At 38.4% G+C, this 22,042-nt stretch overlaps 1 protein-coding gene across 2 annotated transcripts in view; it reads left to right on the forward strand.

Moving 5' to 3' along the window:
- The window catches only part of cep128 (centrosomal protein 128), a 49,250-nt gene extending 28,663 nt beyond the window's left edge, over positions 1 to 20,587 (forward strand). For both annotated transcript variants that reach the window (XM_046060019.1, XM_046060020.1), the window contains exons 18-25: positions 1,065 to 1,124; positions 3,018 to 3,210; positions 6,121 to 6,170; positions 7,362 to 7,385; positions 12,515 to 12,592; positions 13,992 to 14,105; positions 18,701 to 18,809; positions 19,751 to 20,587. In XM_046060019.1, coding sequence (XP_045915975.1) covers positions 1,065 to 1,124; positions 3,018 to 3,210; positions 6,121 to 6,170; positions 7,362 to 7,385; positions 12,515 to 12,592; positions 13,992 to 14,105; positions 18,701 to 18,809; positions 19,751 to 19,824 — 702 coding nt within the window. In that variant the 3' untranslated portion in view covers positions 19,825 to 20,587. The remainder of the gene's footprint in view (positions 1 to 1,064; positions 1,125 to 3,017; positions 3,211 to 6,120; positions 6,171 to 7,361; positions 7,386 to 12,514; positions 12,593 to 13,991; positions 14,106 to 18,700; positions 18,810 to 19,750) is intronic.
- Positions 20,588 to 22,042: the final 1,455 nt, after the last annotated feature.

The raw sequence follows: 22,042 nt of genomic DNA on the forward strand, positions 1-22,042 counted from the left end.
ATGAACAATCTGCATTCTGCACTTATAAATTAAAAATGTATAATGTAAAAAAACATATATAAATAAATTGTATAAATGTAAAAAAAATATATTAAATAAACAAAACGGGTAAGAAGAAAATAAACTGTCAAATATACTTTTCAATGAAAAAATAAATAAAGTTTAAAGTAAAGGATTGAATCCTTACCGTTAGCTCCTGAGGCACTGGATGAGGTCTGCTGCTCACTCGGCTGGAAAATGACTCTAGCGGCAGCGCGCGTCAAACACGTGGTCCACGACAACACTAGGCTGCCCACAGATGCGCCTGCCTAATAATCGGCTTGATATACTTGGATATTGGCCGATGCCGATTATGTTAAAAAATGCCAAAAATCGGCCGATTAATCGTCCGACCGATTAATCGGTCGACCTCTACAAGGGGTTATTAACCTGTGCGAAAATTCCACATGTGGAGCTGGCACATGTCAGCAGTTGCATACTGTTGGTGGAGGTGACATCTAGTTATGTGTTTATTTGAGTGTCTTTTTGTCTTTAGAGTGTATTTTTTGTGTGTTAGAAATCATTAGAAGTTGGGAGACAGCCAATTTGTATTGCCGATGCTGACAAGCTTGTCTGGGAATGGTGGAACATACTCTCTGAGCTCATTTTATGACACACACACAACCTCTGTTTATAGGTATGTGTGCATGCACCAGTGTGTGTGTGTGTAGTGTCATAGGCTGTTTAACACACACGCACCAATTTAAGTTGGCCGTTCTTCACAAAAGTTAAGGATTTGACAGGAGGCCGTTCTTATTTGTATCCTGTTATTTGTCCATCCACATTTTTGATTACTATTTATTTCAGTTTTTTCCTTTTACATTCTGTAACTCCTATGATGTCGCTTCATATATTTTTGTGTCTATTTATACAACTTTCTGCACATCTATAAAATCCGAACAGCAAAATCTCTCTATGTGCACTCCTTTCTATTGTAGACTTTGTAGAAACAGTTTTTGTGTAATGCATGCTAACCAAGGCAGCAAAGCTCACATTTGCATTAATCTCTGTTCTGTTTTTAACAGGCGATCTCCCAGAAACCTGGATTAGTGAAAGACGTCCACCGCTGGCTAGCTGAGACAAAGGTATGATTATTACATGCAGCAGTGCTGCCTTCCTTACAGGGGATTTTTTTAAAACATCAGTTGTATAATTGAGAAAACACAAGATTAAGCATTTGACGCTGTTACCATGAACATCATGCTCATTCCTGGGCCTCAACTGTATAGAAGATTAATGAAAGACAATAGTATAAAATATATGTACTCAATGATTTGGTCCTTGAAGTATTGTACCATCCACATATGGTTATATTTTTGCTTATTTAAAACCAACATTTAGCATAGTATAACCTCTCAGAAAAAGTGGATTTGACGCCGGAAGAAACCACTTTCCACAGCTGAGCACTGATGTGTGGTAAGTGTCAGCTATGGTCATAATGAAACTCCAGTTCATGGATTTGTGACGGAATGTCTTTCCAAAATAATCATACAGTGAGCGTAAGGACGATTGTCAATTGCAACTACCCTTAGAAGTTCAGTCATAGTAAATTATTTCACTGTAATTCCTCGTAGCCAGCATCATGATTAACATGATGTTCTGCTTTAGTGAGCCTCTTATTTAACGTGTTGCCTTCATGCTATTATCTTCTTCTCTTTTGCATCAATAGTTGCCTACTGGCTTCTTTCTGCGACAAATCAGTTCCCATTTAGTATTGCAATGATGCACTGTACAAAAGAAACATGTAATGTAGTGGTGGTGATGCATGATACTGTGTTAAATTGTGTTTGCCCAATTCATAGTGTTTATCACCATAATCTATATCTCCTGTCAGAAAGACTTTCAGAGCATTGTGCATTTACAAGAAGAAAACACTAGAGAACAAGAGAGATAATTAGCTCCCTGGTAACCAGTTTTTATGTTAGTGAAATCGATGTATGATTTACTGGGTTATAGAGCACAGTTAGAATTCCCATTTAACCAATCATTTTACGTGGCTGTAACAACCCTTTGTATGAAACGTTGTAAATGTATTTACATCACCTGTTGCATTGACAGCGTGCTGCACACTACTTTAACAGGGTCCCTATATTCTCTGAGCTTTTATCACACAGGTTTTGGCTATACTCTTTTCTGAACTTGAGTTTGACACAATTGACAAATTCAGAACGCAAATAATGATATACTACTGTATATTTTGTGTTCAAAGTTATTTCAAGTGAATTGTAAACGTGTAGCTTTAACAATACTGAAACAAAAAGCCTTTTAAATCGAAGATGAATTAAAGGTGGATCAGTACACGTCTTTTTGTCAAATTCAGCAAGTAGCTCCTCACAGTCCGCTAGCTGTCCGTTCTGTGTGTGTGTGTCTTTGTACACATCCCTGGCTCTGTAAATAGGAAACTAACAAAGTGGCTCAGACCGAGCCACACAACAACAATTTGTGTCAGGTAACGATAAATGACTTGCCCACGAGCTCATTCAGCTTAATTTCTAGTTTGCCAAGACATGCTGCTGTTGTGTTACATTACTTGCTGTGTCGTTGTTCTCTCTATATCATGGTATTGGATTTCTCCAGAATCATATACTCCGCCGTTTAAGATGTAAATTTGACATTTATAAGAAAGGGTTTGGCTTTTTCCCCACACAATTTTCTTATATCAGATAGTTTTAGTGACTTGATTAAGTTCCTATGTGAGGTGTCCTTTGCATTGATTAGTGCCCGGACTTTTGAATCAGATTGGAGCACAGTACTGTTTGTATGGTTACATAAGGAAAACCATAAGAAATTTGTCTGAAATGCAGAGTATCAAGGTAGGAACTGAGGCCTCAGTCTTAAAACCCTATACGGGTGATTTCCTAATGCCCTGATCCCCTTATATTTTGAATAAAACCATTACTTGAAGAAACCACAAAGCCCATCCTATTTCACCCCTCTAAAAAAACAATTAGGCATTGATTTTGTGTTTAACCAACCAGACCAAGCTACGGTGGCTGTGTGAGGAGGTGAGGGAGTGCAACACAAGAGAACAGCGCCTAAGGAAGCAGCATCAACAGAGCAGGGATCAGTTGAAGGCCCTCCGGCAGAGCCGGGACTCTGAGCAGACGGCTCTCCTGCAGCGACTGGACCAACAGGAGAAGCTGCTACACTCCCTCAGCACTGAAAAGAGAGGTACACAAACAGTAATTAATCAGAAAAACACCTTCACGTTGATTTCACGCTTAGGAAGCAAGTGAGAGTGCAGTGTATGATTTGTGGGTATGGATGGGTGTGTGGTGCTTTTTCTTGCATAAACAGTGGTACTAATGCCATCAAAGCATGCCGGTGAGTCACGTACCCACGCTATATAAAATGTCACAACACGGCATCATGAGAAACTAATAAGGCTCTGTGTTCTTTATTAGGCAGCTAATATGTGATTTTTAAAAAAAGCATAGACAAAACAAGAAATCCTTCGGTTGTCCATGTCTGTTATGTTTCGATGGTGAAACGGTGTGAATATTTAACATGTTGTATTGTCTTTTATAGTGCTGTTGTAATTGTAAAAAGCTGTTGGACCAATAGTCCCTTTGATTGCTACACCCTAGTGAGACAGTGACTTCCTGTTATCTTCCTCTCTCATTTACATTTAATCACACTGTCATTAAAAGCAATAACTAATTCAATGCCTGCACATTACTGAAGCATTTTCATTACCGGGAGGTTTTTGTGTATTGTGTTGTAATGGATGCTTGTTGAAATGGCTGCCTGTGCCTGTATATCAGCTGCATTGTTTTTTTAGACCACACGGGCCTGTCAGTTTATGATTACAAATGTTTGAGAAAGCATCTTAATGTGTGCACACTTTGAGACTTCTATAGGAAATGGACCAGCTTTTTCCCGTCCCGAGTCCTATTTTCAACTGAATTTCTCCTAATGAGCTGTAACTGCCAGAGGAAGAACAACTTGTTTTTAGTGCTTCATCTGAACAATACAGGGAAATGGGCCTAATTTGTGTTCCATTAACAGAGAGAAAGAGAGTTAAAAGACACAGTCAGGCCATAGAGAGAGGGATAGTTAGACATGGACAGGAAGATTTAAGGCTTAAATACAGAGGCAATCAACTCTCTGTAATTTTACAGTTTTTGGCTAGGAGAGGTAGGATTGCACCATTCGGATAAGGCATCTGATGATCCAGCCTCATCTCCACCAATAAAGTTCACTCTGTCTTGGGACCCAATCAGCCACTGATAGACGAAGCCTTGTCTGTCTTCACTGCAGGCAGAAGCACTGATATAGTCTTTTTAGTAGCTAGACCTAAGAGTAATCTGTGTGTCTGTGTCAGAACAGCTACAAGATCTGGTTATTTGAATTGAAGGCAGGCAAATTAAGATTTTATCAACTTTTTGAATTAGACAGTGACACTGGAGTTGAATTTAACTCCCCTCCTAATCCTGGAAGAATGACTCATCCCAACCCGTTGCTGATTTTTAATTTTTTTTTTTTTTTAAATATGAAAATAGCGTTTTTCAATATAATGTTTTTGAATGTGTTGCCACCATTTTATTAAAACAGTTAGCACAAAGCTTATTCTGTGTGGCATAATGACACACAGAGAAAACTAATATTTTTGCATTTGCATAATAAAACACTATCGCTAAAAGAAATCAGTTATTCCTCAAAATGAACACGAATCACTAAGCAAACCACCAGTGATTGTGATTAAAAACAATTTGATGCAACAGCAAAAACAAGCAGTTTGTCTTTCATCCACCCGTTTGGGTAAAAATACTCCACAAGCAGCAAACAGAAAAATGTTGAATAAATCTAACATTGATGAGTAGTATTCATCACTTATGAAAACTGGGTTTTTTGACTGAGTCTGCGTTTCCATATCCCATTGATTGAAATTAGTAAAACTGTTCATTGTGGGATGTCCCAGTTAAGTTGTGCTGCCCTTGATTTCTGATGCAAGTTATTTAATAATGAATATTTGATTATACTAATTCAGGGCTTAACATACACATTTCCTACTCAGTACAACTGCAACAATTTAAATACAACATGCTTGATATTTAATTAGCTTCTTGCATGAAGAAAAAAAGACAAATCCTGGGGAGCGCTTTATTTTTCCTTGAATATCTAATAATTTCCTAGGACGATTCCAGGAAAGACTCGCAAATTATAGGTACAATAGAAACACCATTTAAGCTTGACCCAAAGTCTTTTTAGTCAGCGCACAACAGGTAGAGCACTCACTTTGTACTTGCATTAAGTGTTTGGCATCAACTGTTTAATTCATGCTTCAAAATTACTGGCTTATTCATCAGCAGCTTGACTACCAGCTAACTAGTACCTTCCAGTCATATTCACACAGGTGCACATCATGGCCATTATATCCTGACTCATCTCACTTTTACTCAGCTGAGTGTATAAGCAAACTACTCCTTATTTGCTCAGTTTTTGTATTGATTTTACTATTGATCAAATGTTTATGTGTTTAGTGAGACGGGATTGGCTCCCTCTTGTTGCTGCTTGGATTCTTTGAGAGCTCTCACACAGCAGGGTCTTCTCCGCCAAGCCCAACAAAGGCTCAGTTCCTTGACACATTTGTCTATAGGCAAGCAATTTGACAAATAAAGTTTATAATATTAATATTAATAATTTACAATAATAAATAAATGAGTGTAGATGTAAATGACTTCTAAACCAACTGAAACCACACTTTCAGAACCCTGTCTCTATTTTCCCAATAGTTACCACTAAGTACATAGTTATTTACTTGTTATTTTTAAAAAAGAAATTTATAGGAAGATATTGGGGAATAAAAGCCTAAAATAAAATATTATTAAATCCTTAGTTACAGCTTTCCTTTTATGGTTTTTATTATTTTAGCATTAGGTTAAATAAATAAATACGATGCTTCATTGCAGACATCAAATTTTGTAGACATCCCCCAACCCTAAAATAAAGTTAACAACTCCTGCTGTAGATGGAGAGGAAAGTCAACATTTGCTTTGATTGACTCCAGTGCCAATACTTTGACACTGGGTCAGGGAATCTAGTGTAATCTCAAATCATCAACTGCAACGTTTCTTTCAGAGCTGTTGGAGAAGAGTCGCAGGAAGGAGGAAGAAATGAGGAGCCTTCAGGTTAGCATTATATGTCCTTATTAATCCTTATCCATTTGTCTGTTCATTTGTGAACTTGTAAATCTGCACCCCAAATAGCAGATTTTAAATATCTAGCTGGCTTATTTCAACTAAGTTGCCAAAAAGAGACAGCTGGTATTATTTTCTGTTTATACACTACATTGCCTCCAAATTCTTTTTTGCATGTCTGTTGGGCTGTTTTAGTCATCTAAGTTGTGTGATGCAGTGCTACAAACATTAATACACAGCCGTGGGCCTGACAGACTCCTTTGCAGCCTTGCATGGACAAGTAGGTAATTACTGCAGACATAAGGCCTTGGAGCTTAAAAGCCACCAGAGGCCTTGTCTCTGTCTTTCAATACTGCAGCATCTACACTTGGCAGGCCACCAACTCACCTAATGTGGACTGGACTGGCCCCCAGCGCCTTGCCGGCCCTTTACTCACCATTAAACAGCGAAACACATACTCTCTCACACACACACACACACACTAAAATTTTTGTTAATCATTCATTCAGAAGTGTGTTTGTACCTCTGTGAACGTGGATACCGGGGTCCCATCTGTGGCGGCATGATGGCACCTGTCAGAGCTCGTGTGCAATTAATCAGCCCTCTCAGACCCAGCCGAGCTTTTAATTATGAAGGATGAGGAGAGAGAGATGTAGCGAGGAAAGACGGGTAGAGTGAGGGACATAGACGAGTAAGAATTTTATTTTATTTTTTAATTTAGGGGATGGGCTGAGGAAAAACAAGTACCCTATTTACAAACCATCAACACATTACAGACAGACAGGGAGAGGCAGCCGGTTGGGGGGAAGAGCAGGTGTGTGTTTGAGTGGCAGATAAGAGGCATAGCATCTCTTATGCATCGTTAGAGAGGGAACATCAGTCAGGAGATGGAGTGTGTGTGTGTGTGTGTGTGTGTGTGAGTGATAAGAAGCCCGTTGTGTGCTACATACTCTCCCTAGGCCCTGCATTTGCTTCCCCTGTTACCTATTTGTTTGAACACACTCTTCCTCTCCTCTGTCACTATTGTCCCAGACACACAGTAGGTTTCTCTCTCAGAATCTACAGTTTCGAGCAGTTACCTGGACTCATTTTGTTAGTTTAAACTTTAAATTGGTATTGGTTCTTACTATATTTTTATATGCATATGAAGTGATATTGCTGTGTGTTTGTTTGTCTTAACAGGATCGTGTCCTGGATCTGGAGATGGTAATGTTTGATTTCTTTAATCAAAGCAATGAATACAGTTAAAGAAAATGCATAGTGGTATAGTGTGTACTGTATATTTAGGTTTAGAAAAGTTATGAAGTGCCCTGCTGTCGTTAAATTAGAAGTCACTTGAAGCTCAACATGCTTTGATGCAGCTGTGTTGGCAGGTTCACCTAAGGCCATGTTTGTTTAGCAACCCATAGAGGCTAACACAAGGTTAGAAATGATTGCTTTAGTCAAGGCTCAGAGCTCTGTTAATCATCATAAGTCTTGCTGATGGGGTTAAGAACCGCGCTGTACTGACAATACAGTATTGACCTCATCGTCCAAACTGTTAACATTAACCACTAACATTCTTAATCAGCTATTAAATGTCAGCCTGACATTACTTTCACTACTGAAAGGTAATATTGACCCAAGCGCTTTTTACTCTCTTGAATAAAAAATGAGGTTGTCTTGTGCACGCTGTTCGTCCATCACAATTATGCAGCATGCTTGACCACTCCAGCCTTCAATTAGCTGTCGTGAAGAAGAAGAGGGAATACCTCAGACCACTATCAAGTAAAACAATTCCCGCTTAACGCACTAACACAGCGTCATAATGCATCGACCCATCCTCCTCTCAGCCCGGGTGGTGGGGATCAACCAGCGAGTCTTACTTGGATGTCAGTGTGCCATTCAGTGTAGCAATCAGCGTGACGCCTTGTAACAACCAGTTCTTTTGATGCTTAAATGCTCCATCTGAATGGGAACAGGAAAGCTATTGAAACATACAGTGGAGGGATGAATAGAATGGAGTGCAGCTAGAGTAGTTACATAATCAAAGATTGCATGTTAAAACAAAAGTCCTCAATTAGCGTTTGAATTGACCAGGCATAATGTCAGTTACCAAGTAGGCTTGACAGGGTGTCCGCGGGGTCTTAAAAAGTCTTAAAAGGTAATAACTAAATCAATGTTGCGAAAATTAAGGCCATTAAAAAGGTATTCAATTTTGAAGATATTTTTTTCAATGTGAAAATCCTGTTTGACCAAAAGTTTGTTTGCTAAAAGTTTAGGTGAACGTATTTATTTATAATGCATAGCCAAAAATACTAGACAGGCAGTGAGTAGCGACTGTGTGATTCCTTTCTGTAACGTTAGGCGCAGGGATCCACCGAGCGCCTATTTCACTCTTAAACGCTCCAAAAAATAGATCCGTGCGAACCGGAAAATGATTTACGAGTACAACCGACTGTAATCTCCCACCCCGCCAGACCCTCAATGTTACTCGTCCAAAACTAATTCAAAATAGTCGGAGTGGCGATCAGGAGTAACGGGATTCACCTAGTTGGCCGGTCGCTCTGTGGCCACTTGAACAGCCCCGATCCTGAAAAACAAGAGCGAGATCCGCCGCCAGTAGCTGAATCGGTAAGACAGAAGACAACAGGGAAAATCCAAGGAGCGTGTGTGTTTGGCTAACGTTTGGCTATTTAGCTAAATATCTGCCTTTTATTGAAACACACTTCTCATAAAGCCGATGCTCTTGTTAATGTCACTTTTTGTGAACAGATCAATCACAGCCTGGATGGAGCGAGATTTAAAAAAAAGTTTGATGTGCTGCAACAAACTTTATAAATGTCGAACTCAATGTTCTGCATAAATGGGTATGATTGTTGACCAGTTAGCAGCCTGCCCACCATCAAGGTTGGTAATCATGTAGCCTAACGTTAGAGCATTTTTCTTGCACAAAGTTAACGAATAAACAACATTTGAATTAATATTACACTAGTAGTAAGTTATATACTATTATATGAAATTATATTATATATAAATATCATAATGAATATATTAATATCAAACTTACAGTTTACTATTAAGTTAACAATGTACTTTTAACTTAATGTTATAATATTATACTAATACAGTAATTTAGACTAGTTCCTCCTCCAGGTTGTATCTGTACTACACTGCTTACACTACTTACGTTATTCGTCACTCAGTTTATTCTCTTCATCTTTGTTCCCTCCTGCCCTATTTGAATTTTGTTGTATTGATCAAGTGGTCGATGAAAGTTATCACACATATTATTGCAGGCAAGCTCACATTATCTAGTTTAAACCAACTAAAACACAAAATTACACTGTGTTTCACATGATTTGCTGTAATGTTGCGTACATAAACGTCATAACCTTTGTAAGACAGTTGCTTTTCACAGGAAATCTGACCAGTCCTTCACATAGAAAACAGTTGGCCTACACAGGCTGTTATAGGCAACTGGGAAAGCTGGTGAATGCCTCAGTTGTTAGGTGGCGTTACAACCTGATGACATATAGGCAATAAATATGTTCTAAATATATTTAAATTCCTTTTAAAAACTCAAAAATATCCCTTTTAAAGGTGTGTGGCTGATTTAATTGGTTACAGCTCAAAGTGGCGCGGCAGTCTTCAAATATGTTGAAAAAGTCTTGAAAAGGTCTTAAAAAAGTATTGAATTTTACTTCAGGATTCCTGTATATACCCTGCTTGAGTACAGCATTTTTAATTCATATTACAGCCCTTGTGAATATACCATTTTAAGAAAATGAGTTGTTATTTGAGGAGATGTATGTTAAAAGAATACTCCACTAAAAGTCTTTCTTTTGGGTCCATGTTGCTCACTCGTTCTCGCTACCTCTATGTGTTTTATCCGTCTGTCACACTGTCACCGTCCAATAAAAGGAAAAAATGCCAAAATAATAACATAAAAAAGCTATAAAATACTCACCCGTCTGTGAAGTGTATCTTACACCTGATGATGAGGATGCCAACTACAATAATATCCCACGGTGACCCAGGGTCACGACCAAAACAAATGCATCAAAACACTCATAGAGACTTCAACAACCACTTTTCCCACCATTAATTCAGAGCCTCAGTATATTCCAATTAATCTGCAATTCATTAGTAAACCGCTAAATATGCTACATATGGTGAAGTTTCAGAGCTAGGAGGAGTCAACAGCGTGACACGCACGTGTTGTATTGAAAGGTACAATGTGTAATTTGTGGCCACATGCTCCAAACAAATGGGAGGCAGCATCCCACCAGGCTGCTCTCTAAACGATTCTGCTCCTCTGCTCTTTTCATATCACATGCAACATAAGCGCTTATCTTTATATTAACATCATAAATTAAGCTTTTCGTGTTCCTGGATTAGCGGGCCATCGCTTCTTCTGCAACAGTGAAGTTAAAGGACCATCGCCTTGTGTGATGATCTGCGGGGATGGAGCTTCTCTCCTGCCTGTGTGTGTCTGCTCCTGTCTGTCAGTCTGTTTAGACACAACTCACAAATATGTGGAATAAGTATGTAACTGAAAAAACACAATAACAAACAGCAGTGATAGTAGTTCATTGAAATCCAAGAGAAAAGCAGTGAGAAGGTCAGAGAAATCAGAAGAAGAAATTAATAATTTATCAGAATCAGATCATTTATAGTAGATTATCAGTGTGTATTCTTGCCAGATCTCACACTGTACTTAACACCAGCTCACTCAGTCTGAATGGTCCAATGGGTTAACATGAGCACGGAATGGATGCAGGCAGTGCTTTGGGGCCCTTCCGCCGCCTGTGTGTCCCCGGACAGCGACGATTTCACACCCAGTCTGCCCAGTCATTGACAGGGAAGATCAAGTGGTGGCAGGAGCGAGCAAAGTAGAGGCCGCGGAGGAAAGGGAGTCCTGGGAACACAGGGGAGAGCAGCTCATGCAGCAGCATTGATTGACAAACCCTCGGGGCAGCTCTACATTGTCCTTTCATGTTGGACTGAGGGCAGACTGGACGCTACTGTTTCACTATCATATCATCACTACATTTCGAGGCACAAGCGGTATTACAACACAGCAAGGGCCGAGGCTAGCTAGTCAGAGCTATTACTTCCTCACAGTCTGTTGACCATGTTCTTTTTTACATTTTTTAAAATAAAATTCTGGCCATATCTGACACATTGTACCTTTTTAAATGTTGAATGTGGAGTCTTCTTATAAACAATTAAGTTATTATTACATTTAGTGTTTGGCACCAAAAGCACGTGCAAAAATTGCCTGGCCATGTTTTTCAGAAATGTTTATAATTGTGCATTATTAACATCCATGTTTCATGTCCACCGCCTTTGTTGGCTTATTACTACGTTTCTTAATGCGTTACGCTATTCTGTTGGTGTTGGTGACAACAGTGGCAGGAATGTGCATCCTTGAGCGCGATACAAACAAAACAGGGATTCACTTGTAAAAACATTGCTTTTTAGCATTACTAGTAGTAAATAAAATGTTGTGGCTCAATAAGGCACCTTTTAAAATGTTGAGTGTATGGAACATACAGAAAACACAACTTATAATTTTACCTTGAAATACTTCTCTACCCAAGAGAAATTCTCTACCCATCAAATTCTGTGAGATTTTTTGATATTACAATGTAGATTAAATGTCTGAGCATATAAAGTAATACATTTACAAATACACTTATTGGCTGATCTCTATACAGTCTTAATATAGATTTGTTTTACATATGTGTGAATGCTTATCATACAGTGAATGCATGTTATGTGCAGAGTCTAATATTTCACGTTCTGTTTTGTAATGTGGGAGGACATAAATAATACAAAACTGTGCTAACAGTATCAGCTGTGCACTCTTGTTATTTTGGGCACTACATCCCATTATCTCTGCAAATACAAAGGCATCAGTAGCCACCACTGAGCAGTTAAAGCCCACGGATAGCAGATCCAGCTGTGCAGCCATCATCAGTAATCATCGTTTCTGGTGACCCTTGACTGGCAACATCTCATTTCACTAAATGTGTGTTTCATCGATTATTCCTTCTTCACTTCTCCTTCGTTCATCTGTTCCTCTGTCTTAAGTGCTGAGAAATGAGGGAAAGGGAAATTGGGATTTTGCCCCAGTATTCATTCTCCATTTAGTATTTAATTGTGGCTTAAAATCCTAATTGTGGTAATAGTGCTTTCTGCATATTTTTATATTTTTTATATTTTAGTGCAAATGCAGATATTGATTTTTCAGTTAAGTCTCTTTACAAATAGTTACGTTTGTAGTGTTGTTTGAAGACAAACCTAGAAACTAATGTTGCAAATGAACTGATTTTGTGTGTGGTTTCCAGAGCACAAGAGTAGCCCTGGACCACTTGGAGTCAGTTCCAGAGAAACAATGTCTGATGGAGAACTTCAAAGATTTGGAGGTGGGTTCATTAAAGCCTTTTTTTTTTTTTAAATAAACCACAGTAGTTACGATGTTCTTAGATTAACCTCATTTTCTTTCCCTCAAATTACCAACCTTGGGTGCAGTAAAACATGAAAACATTAAGACCTGGGCTGCACTTAGCGATTATTTTTAAAATCAACTAATCTAACGATATATATTTTTTTATTAATAGATTAATCTAATAACAAATTTATTGATTTCTCTAAAGCTAATGTTTTGTATTACTCAATTAATATACCAATTAATTTATCCAAAATCTTTCAAAAAGAACAACCAATAATTTAATATTTTCACATATTTAAAGTTACATACAGCACGCAGATTCCTGATCAGAAAAATACTGGACCTCCAATTCAAAAGGATTTCTGTGACATAAATTAATTTTAACACTGTGTGCCAACAATTTCACTGAACTGGAGAGTCTATATTTTTACTTAAGTAATTGACTTGCAGCTTAAAATGGTTATGACATGAATTTATTTCATCACTGAGTAATATGCAGTCAGATAATCACTTCCAAATGTATTTTTTTTTTAGTGTTGGGCAAAGAAGATAATTGAAACCTTTTACAGACAGTCACAACTGTCTGTGATGTTAGTTTAAGCCATTTTGTCACTCATACAGAAAAGTAAACTGAAAATATAAAATGGCCGAAGATTAGATGACCCAAAGTGTACCATTGCATTGCCATAAACGCGGCACAGGACTTTTAACATGGGGGCAATGAAGTAAAGTTTAAATATCAATTTTAAGTGACTACTACTAACAGAAACAAGTGCCTTGTGCTTATAATCCTAATATATCATGCTTTTGTGGGGAGAAAAAGTAAACAAGAAACAGCAAGTAACACAGCAGTTGTGCTGCCGTCTTGACAAAGCGCTCAGGGATGATTTCACTTCCAAGTGTTCGTGCACAGCAGTTGTGCTGCTGTGATAAGCCATTTCCATTTTGTAGCGCTTAAAGAGCACCACATTGTTGGGTCACTGACTACAATACTTCCAAACTTTATATGGGTGTAGGTGAGGTCTTTTATCCGCAGCTTGTTCTCCGAGGGAATCTCTACCTGGTACAGCACTTCCGACGCGCATTATCCAAAGCAACGTATTTTCATTGCCCCAGCCCCTATTCAGACACTTTAAATAAAAACACCATGGAACAAGGAATAGCCTTGGCATTGGTCAGTGTTACAACCCTGTATTAGCTTTTTTTAACCACTGAATCAATGTTGTGCATTTATTTCAGTGTTTTTCTTGTACTATACGCAAGGCTAAAAACTATTGCTATTGCTCAGGCTTTTGTCCTTTTAGTCTGGTTAAGGACAGTTGTGTCTTTTGTCTGGTTGGTTATGAAACACAGCCTCCATTTTGTGCCTTCAGGAGTCGCAGAGGCAGAGGGAGATGGTAGAGCAGCGCTACAGCAAATACAGAGAGATCGTCTGGGATCTACAGCACCAGCTGGATGAGTCCAAACGCAGAATCCAGGAGTACAGAGTACGACACATACACAGACAATTGCAATTCTGTAAAATTTGCTTTATAATGCCTTATAAGAGCCTGTACTCCCAAACAACAACCCACACCTTTTCTATTTCAGTCAGTAATTGCAGTGCTTTGTTCAAACAGCAATCCGTTTGGATAAGGGTAGCCTGACTTTGAGAGCCATTTATGAGTCTAGCTCGCCCACACCAGTGCCAACGTGTGCGCCGCACCTAATTTGCAACTTGCATGAATAAATGAATAATTTCACATGCTGTTAATGCATCATAGATGGACAGAGTGGGAAAAGCTCAAGCAATGGCACAAAGGTACACTCAAACAAAACCTGAATTTTACCAGTCACTGTTAATTGCTACAGTCATCTCCTGTGCTGTAAAGCAGTCAAGGGAACCATCAAGGCATCACTGTTGACAGCTGATTGCCATCAGCAGTATGCAACCTCCCCTAAACAGCCATACAGTCACTTTTTAAATGATTTTAATCTGCCACATTACCCTGTTGGTTTGCCAGATGACTCCCATGTTGAACAGTAAGTGGTGATTGCATTAGTTTAATAGCTGCTGCCCACCTAGGGTTTGTTTAAGGGAAAATAATGGATAGAATGTCTTTATAAGACTTCAATCTTGATCAGAGGCAGCAACAACAACAAACAGCCTCTACACTGAATGCAATAGTCAACACGCTCTCAGCTTGAAACATCAGCTTCTAAAGCAGTATTGAGACAGGATTATTTTTGGGTCAGTGCCTGTCCTGTCGTTACAGGACATCTGTAATGTTAATGAGCTATACACACAGGAATAAAATGATTCTGTAATATGTGTCAAACCTCAAGGGAGAGCAGTGACTTGCAACAGAATCACAGAATATTAAGAGAAATCTGTTCAGGCTGGTACTTTTGCCCATGTGTTTACAGGCAAATAAATGTCTGTAAAAGAAGCTTTTATCACACTCGGGTGCACACAGTTCACAGAGGACCTCAAATCACTCACTTCCCAAAAAGAATGTTTTATCTTTCTGTAGAGCACTTCATGTCCAAACAAGCGTTTTGTGGAAAGCCAAATTTGGTCCACAACTGTCATTTTAGGTGCTTGAATTGGATTCTGTGTAGTCTGTGTTCTGTAAAGTGTAGTACTGCACAGAGCTGTTCACATTACGGTTGTACAGTTCATTTTTACATTGTGAAATTTAGACATACTAAGGACATGGCTAAAGGGATGTGGCTTTATTCTCAGTTGGTCTGTCACTAACACTGTGGACCAACAGATGCAATTTCTCACCAGTTATTAGATGCATTGTTATTGCATCTTGGCACAGACGTTTGTTCCATCTTTCACTGATGTTTGTTCATTCAGTTTGTTGAATCTTTGCATCATCACATCATGAGTTGTATTTCATCAGGCAACACAAGATGGCTTAGTGGTACTAATAAATGAGTGTAGTTTGCATACTGAATGAAGAAATTTACTATTCATGGTCATGTTTGGGTAGGCCTGTCACAATGATTACATGACCGCCTGATCATGATTATTTGAGCTAATTACAATAATTAGTTTCCATAATGAAGGAAATTTTAAGCCAATTGTAGAAATTTCACAATAAATAGAATGCATTTCTATCAGCTGGGTTGTTGACCTGAGCATGAGGCTCTGATGTCAGGAAGAAAACCTTGTCTGTCCTAACCTTACTCTTATTGGGCAGGTTCATTTGATTAATCTCATATGAGACCGTTTTTTCTTGCTTGCCGAAGTAAGATGATGATAGAGAGGTGCCAATAGCTGGTCTCTTTATTTATAACAGAGAATCTCCCCTAAGGTTTGACAGCTCTGGGAAAAGTTTGTTTGAAAATTTTTTACAAACAGTCCTTTGCTGCTTAATTTTAGTATGTTGCAGTCTGACCAAACAGCTGTAAAATCCACTACACCAGATTTATTTGACCAACGTATGAACATCGCCTATTTGTCGCATGAACTCTATATTGACAAAGGGGGAAAAAACACCTCAAGCGAGTGTGTAAACCCCTTTTTATATTGTGGAAGTTATGTTGAATTTTGTTGCTTCCATCCAGCTTTTCCAATTAGATAATTTGCATAGAAATGCTTGAATGGAAACATGGCTTCTTCCATTGTGTGTACCCCATTGCAAATTAACCACTGACAATAAAATCAAGCGTCCTTAAACATTAATTAACTGTTTTGAACCACTTTTTAACCAGAACAAGCTATTTAAAATAAATCTGTGCAGTAGAGCGAGAAGTTTATTGAAGCAGGCTTATATTAGATGCAGGCCTTTATTTCTAATTCCCTCTGATAAGTATATTTGCTCATATTTTAGCATGAAGCCTTCTTGTTTTCTGGTCTGCTTCTGTTTGCTCTGTTACGTTTCTGCAAGATTAACACTTCCTTTATCTGTTTCAAATTAAAAGCCCTCTAGCGTGTCAGTGGACAGAATCTCTTCATTTCCTAGCAAGGCTTTTATTGTGAAACATTTGCAAGATCGTGTTAAGAAAAATTAAGTGACTTGTACGGTTCCCATACGATACCTTCTGCCTTCTGAAATGCTTCTATTGCTATTTTGTGATAAGTTACTACAAAGCAGACTTTTGCTGGGACATATTTAAACATACCCACGCAGTGACTGAAATTACACAATGATTAAGATGAGTCAGAGATACTCTCATGTCTCTGAGCAATAGATAACTAAATAAAACTGTAAGGTTATATGATCAACAATTGATCAACAATAAACCTGAACCTCTTTCCAGCCAACGGTAATAATTAACGTGATGGCAACCACCGGGACGTAAATGATTCCGTTAATCGACTACAACAAGTTTGGAAAACGCTCATTCATCTTTTCATAACAAACGACAGTCGGAGTTAACCTCTCGTAGGTCGTAGCTGAGCAAGAAGCAAGCTAACGTTTGATGGCCAATGCTGAGCTAAACATGTTCACTCACCACAGGTTACTAACCTATTTGCGTTCAGCACTTCTTTGTTTGGGCCTTGTTGTATGAAGTTTTAAAGCCAATGTTTACGATGAATGGCACGGCAGCTCCCGTTGTTTGTTGTCCTCTCTCACGTGCGGCCGCGCAGCAGATACTACATGTTACGTAGGCAGGTTATAACGGAGGGACGGAATAACAGCAAGCTCATCAGTTTCCTAAAAAATAAACATTGCTCACGAGTCACACGCCTCGACTCCGAGTCGAGTCTGAAGTCACTGTGTGTGCGACTTAAGTCACACTCGAGTCTGAGTCTCTAACTCGAGTCCCCATCTCAGAGATGAGTAATCCAGAACAATAAAGAGTTGAAAATAGCATGGTTCTATTGGTAAATGTATGGAAATGTACATTATGCTTAGTTGGCATACAGTTTATAGAACAGACACCAGAAGTGTATCCACCCTTGTTTTTCATCTGGCCTGTATTTGGGACCTGCCTTTATTTGTTTTTGGCAACCACACCATTATTTGAGATTTTAGAAAATATTAGGCTTATACTATACTAGACTATTGAATAGTTTTCACAAATTTGCAATTATTTGTATGAAAATCTCAAACCAGTATTTCATGATTGTGAAAGCCCTCAGCGTGGGAGCCACTCATATGAGACAGCTGTCTATTTACTGTCAGCTGAGGCTCTAGTTTGCAGCGTAGATCCATACACTATATCCACAAAGGGCAATGATAAAACTCAGATTTACTCTGAATTACATCCAGTAACTACCAGATAAAGGTATGTGTACGTCAGTATCATTGAATTTATTTCCATTTCTGCTAGTGACGCCAGGTCACCAAACCCCAGCCTCTGACCCACGTCCAAACTGGATTGGTAGAAGTGTCAAGAAGGTGGGCTGACTTAAATGCATTGACCTCTAACGTAGGTTTGACCCACGTCACTGTGTCTGTCTGAATGGGGCCTACAGCCACGCTAGCAATGCTGTGATGTTATGAGCTAAATTAACACCAACATGGCAACATGCTCAAGTGACAATGCTAACATGTTGATGTTGAGCAGGTGTAATGTGTACCTTGTTCATCATCTTAGTTAACATTTGCTAATTAGGACTAACCACAAAGCACAGCTGAGGCAGATGGGAGTGTCAGCTTTGCAGGTATTTGGACATAAACCAAAGTATTGGATGCATTAAAATTTGAGAGAGATGGTGGTATTAGATGAGGTGCAGCAAGGAAAGTCAGAGGAACAACACAGTCATTTGGCTTCATCCTCTAAGAACCATAACTGTATAAAATGTCATCAATCCAACCAATAATTGTTGAGATGTTTCAGTCTTGACACGCCTAAACATAGTCTGAAGATTATATGTACTTATGTACGTTCATCGAGTCCGGCGATGTACTGCTGAACCTGATGAGCTGAAGTTGTCCACAATGTCCAAACCTTTTATTTGTGTGTGCGCTATTGCCACCCTCAGGCTATACCCACTATTGCTAAAGATCTAAAAATAATCAAGTATTTGTTTGCTTATACACACATATTTTGTGTTTATAAAGTGCATTCCAGCCTCGGAGTGCCGCTGGCGTGGCTGTAGACATAGTCTTGTCAGTTACCGTGTCCACTTGTCTTCCAGGAGGAGAAGCTGGACGCCACTTCCAGGAGCCTGAGACTGGCTGCTCTTTCTTCCTCCATTAAAGGCCCCAGCACATTCCTTAGCAGCTCGCTGAGATCTGACACACTGTGTGAGTATTTATATACTGAAGCTATAAAACCTGAGCTCTGACAGCTTCTGTTAGCTGGTTTGATGGTAGTCATACATTTTCAAATTATCTAGCAATGCAGAAAAAACATCAGTATTTTTAAATGTTTTTTACAGCAGCATTGACAAGACAGAATAATAATGAATTCACATTTTCTTTTATCTTAAACATTTTCCATATACCAATTCTATCTTATGTCAATTTCTTCTTATTTTTCCAGTCATGTGGGGGTAACTGGGAAATAAATATTGTAACTGCTGAATTCCACTGTACATCGTTATACAGCTAAATTTGTGATATTCATAATTATACATTATGAATGTCACCTTGGCTTAAAGCACTGTCATTTCTCCTTTCAGTATTTCACCATGGCAGCCAGAGCTCAAACTTTTCATCAATGCTGTGGAAGTGTCTGTCTGTATCACTGCCAGTGGCTCATAGCCAAAACCACTTGTAACACTTTCCTAAGCCGCTTACAGATATTTGGCACGGTGTGAGAGGAGCATACTTTCTGTGGCTTTGTGTCTATATTTCCTCCAAGAATTATGGTGGCCAAAACGCATCTATCATTATTTAAGACTAGTGTTAATATACATACAATACAATATTTACATGTATTCATGACTACATTGGCTGTAACATGTAGCGCTAACCATTTAGGTAGAACATGCAATGGAATAAATTCATTAACAGTTGAGGAGAATTTAGTTCTCAGTTCAAATTAGCTTTATTGGCATGAATGTGTAACAACAATATTGTCAAAGCATCATACATACTACATAAGAACAATCAACCTCATACATTTCATTAAACAAGTAATTAAAGTAGTAGTAGTAGTAGTACTCTCACATTTTGGGCTGTGACTGACAGGGAATATAATTGTTTTTCCCTCTTTCCTTCTGTCCTTTCTACCTCTGCCGCAGCTCCTCACAAACGCCTGACCAGTTCAGACCTGGATGACTCCACAGTCAACGGGGCCAAACCCCTCACAGATTAGCTCAACCTCAAGTGAACCTTTTTTATCTGTATCTCTGCAAACCCAAACACATGGTGCTTACAGCTGATTCTACCTGCCCGGTGCTCAACCAGAACAAAGAACAACTTGACTGTACTAGGAGGCCTTGCACTCAACACTAATCCTCCTCGACTACCTCATGCAGGCAATCACTGAAGGTGCTCGAGCAGAAGGGTGAGACTGAGATTTCACCTCAAACTTTGAAGCCTTTGAAGTGCTTCGAAGGATGGATATAAGTTTGGACACTGTAAAGGAGGATATACTGTAAAGTGTTTAAATGTTATTTATAGAACATAAATTGAATGTATTTAATGTATTTGAAAAGTTTAAACCAAAATATTTTCAGTTACATTTCATGCCAATGTTCAAATATTGTAACTGCAATGAAGCTGTTTTAAATATTTTTAACCTCAAGACCAATCCGTACTTTTATCATGCCAATGTGTTCGTGCTGCAATAATTCTGTATAACTCTACGCAAACGAAACACTGATGCCTTTAGAACTATATGCAGTTGTTGCTTTTTATCATACTGTGTTGTCTTCATCATGAAAATGTTATAAATTGATTGTTTGTTCCACATTTTAACACCTTTTAAATGTAGTGACCGATTTTCCTTATGGCTTTCTATATTTTGTTTCATCTTTTATATTTGTAAGAAGAAACACTAAGCACAAATAGATGTCTATTTTTTATGAAATACAAAGGAAGTATATGCACTATGAATAAATCCCCATGCAACTAAATGTCTGGTTTTATAAGCACACTTGATTCCACCCCCCCACCCCACTTTAGAGTGGTGTGTTTGCTTCACAGCAGAAGGTACTAATACTCCCACTGGTATATCTTTTCCTTTTTGCTAAAATCCTTAGTAGAGAACAACCTAAAGCCACGAGAGAGAAATGTCCTCTCTTTAATTTACTGCTGAACTTCAAAGACATAAACACAGTACTTGCTGTGTAAACATTTCTCAAAGTTGTATGTAATCTTGTTTGAGCTGCATGTTTTGAGACGTGCAGTACTTTGGGAAGGTACTGGAAGGTACACCACCTTATAGTTCAACGCTTCTAACAACAGCTAGATACCTTGCTAAAACAAACTTCAGTACATGTAATGTTAATCATCACTGTACTCTACTGCGTACTGCTGTAGCATCTGCCTTTTAAGTAGCTATAACATTTTAGGCAGGAAGCTGATGCTAACAAGGTTAGCTGGCGGATACTACTGAAAAGTTTTTACTGTACTTTGAGAGTATGAGAAAAGAGATTTTAAATCACACATCTATAAAATAGAATAAAGAATAAAAAGAAGCATGGGGTGGGTTACAGTACCCATACTACCATACTATTTAGGATGCCCTAATACATAGTATGGTAAATGTAGTATACAAAAAAATAGCAGGATGTCCAAGTACATCCGGTTGCATTTTGCAGTATGCAAGCAAGTTAGCTTCAGCTAAGTACGGTAGCTAGATGTAACAAACTCTGGACCAATCACTGCTCTGGACATGCGTGTACACAGCCATCTCATTAGCATATACGCATTAGGAAAATGTTGCCTGGGGAAAATAGGGAATAGATATGTTATTAAGTCTGTGCCATGACCAAAAACAAAAAAAAATGTTGAAAAATAAAATTAGCTGGTGAGAGATAAATAGAACTTATTTGTGGTTATGGAAAAAAAAAAGGTAAAAAGTTTTGTTTCTTTTTAAGTAGCCAAGTAAGTCAATTTTATTTATAAAGCCCAATATCATAAATCACAATTTGCCTCAAGGGGTTGCAGGTTTAACGAAAAGTATGAAACTTTATTTTATTTTTTTTTTTACAATACATTTTTAGTATATAAATGTTACTTTATTTTGTCAGTTTCAGGGCTCCATAGAAGAGTATCCACTGTCTTTTTATTATGATCTAGCAGTGGTGCTGTAGAGGTTGATTACTCTCCCAAAAAGTAAAACTAATTACACCACTAATAATTTCAGTGTTACTCACCGCAATCATGTTTTTCCTGATTAGCATGGTACTTTTAAATCTGAAACAAGACATACAAGTATGGATTTATGAAGCTAAACTTCCCTAAAGAAAAATGTTTCTAAGTACTTTTCCCCCTTAAAAAAATCAAAGCTTATGTGAGTTTTGGCATTTTTGAACACTTCATCCCTAATGTGTCTCATCCTCTGAAGAAACTGTACTGTTCTTACT

Source organism: Micropterus dolomieu, linkage group LG10 (assembly GCF_021292245.1).
Source record: "Micropterus dolomieu isolate WLL.071019.BEF.003 ecotype Adirondacks linkage group LG10, ASM2129224v1, whole genome shotgun sequence".
NCBI lineage: Eukaryota > Metazoa > Chordata > Actinopteri > Centrarchiformes > Centrarchidae > Micropterus > Micropterus dolomieu.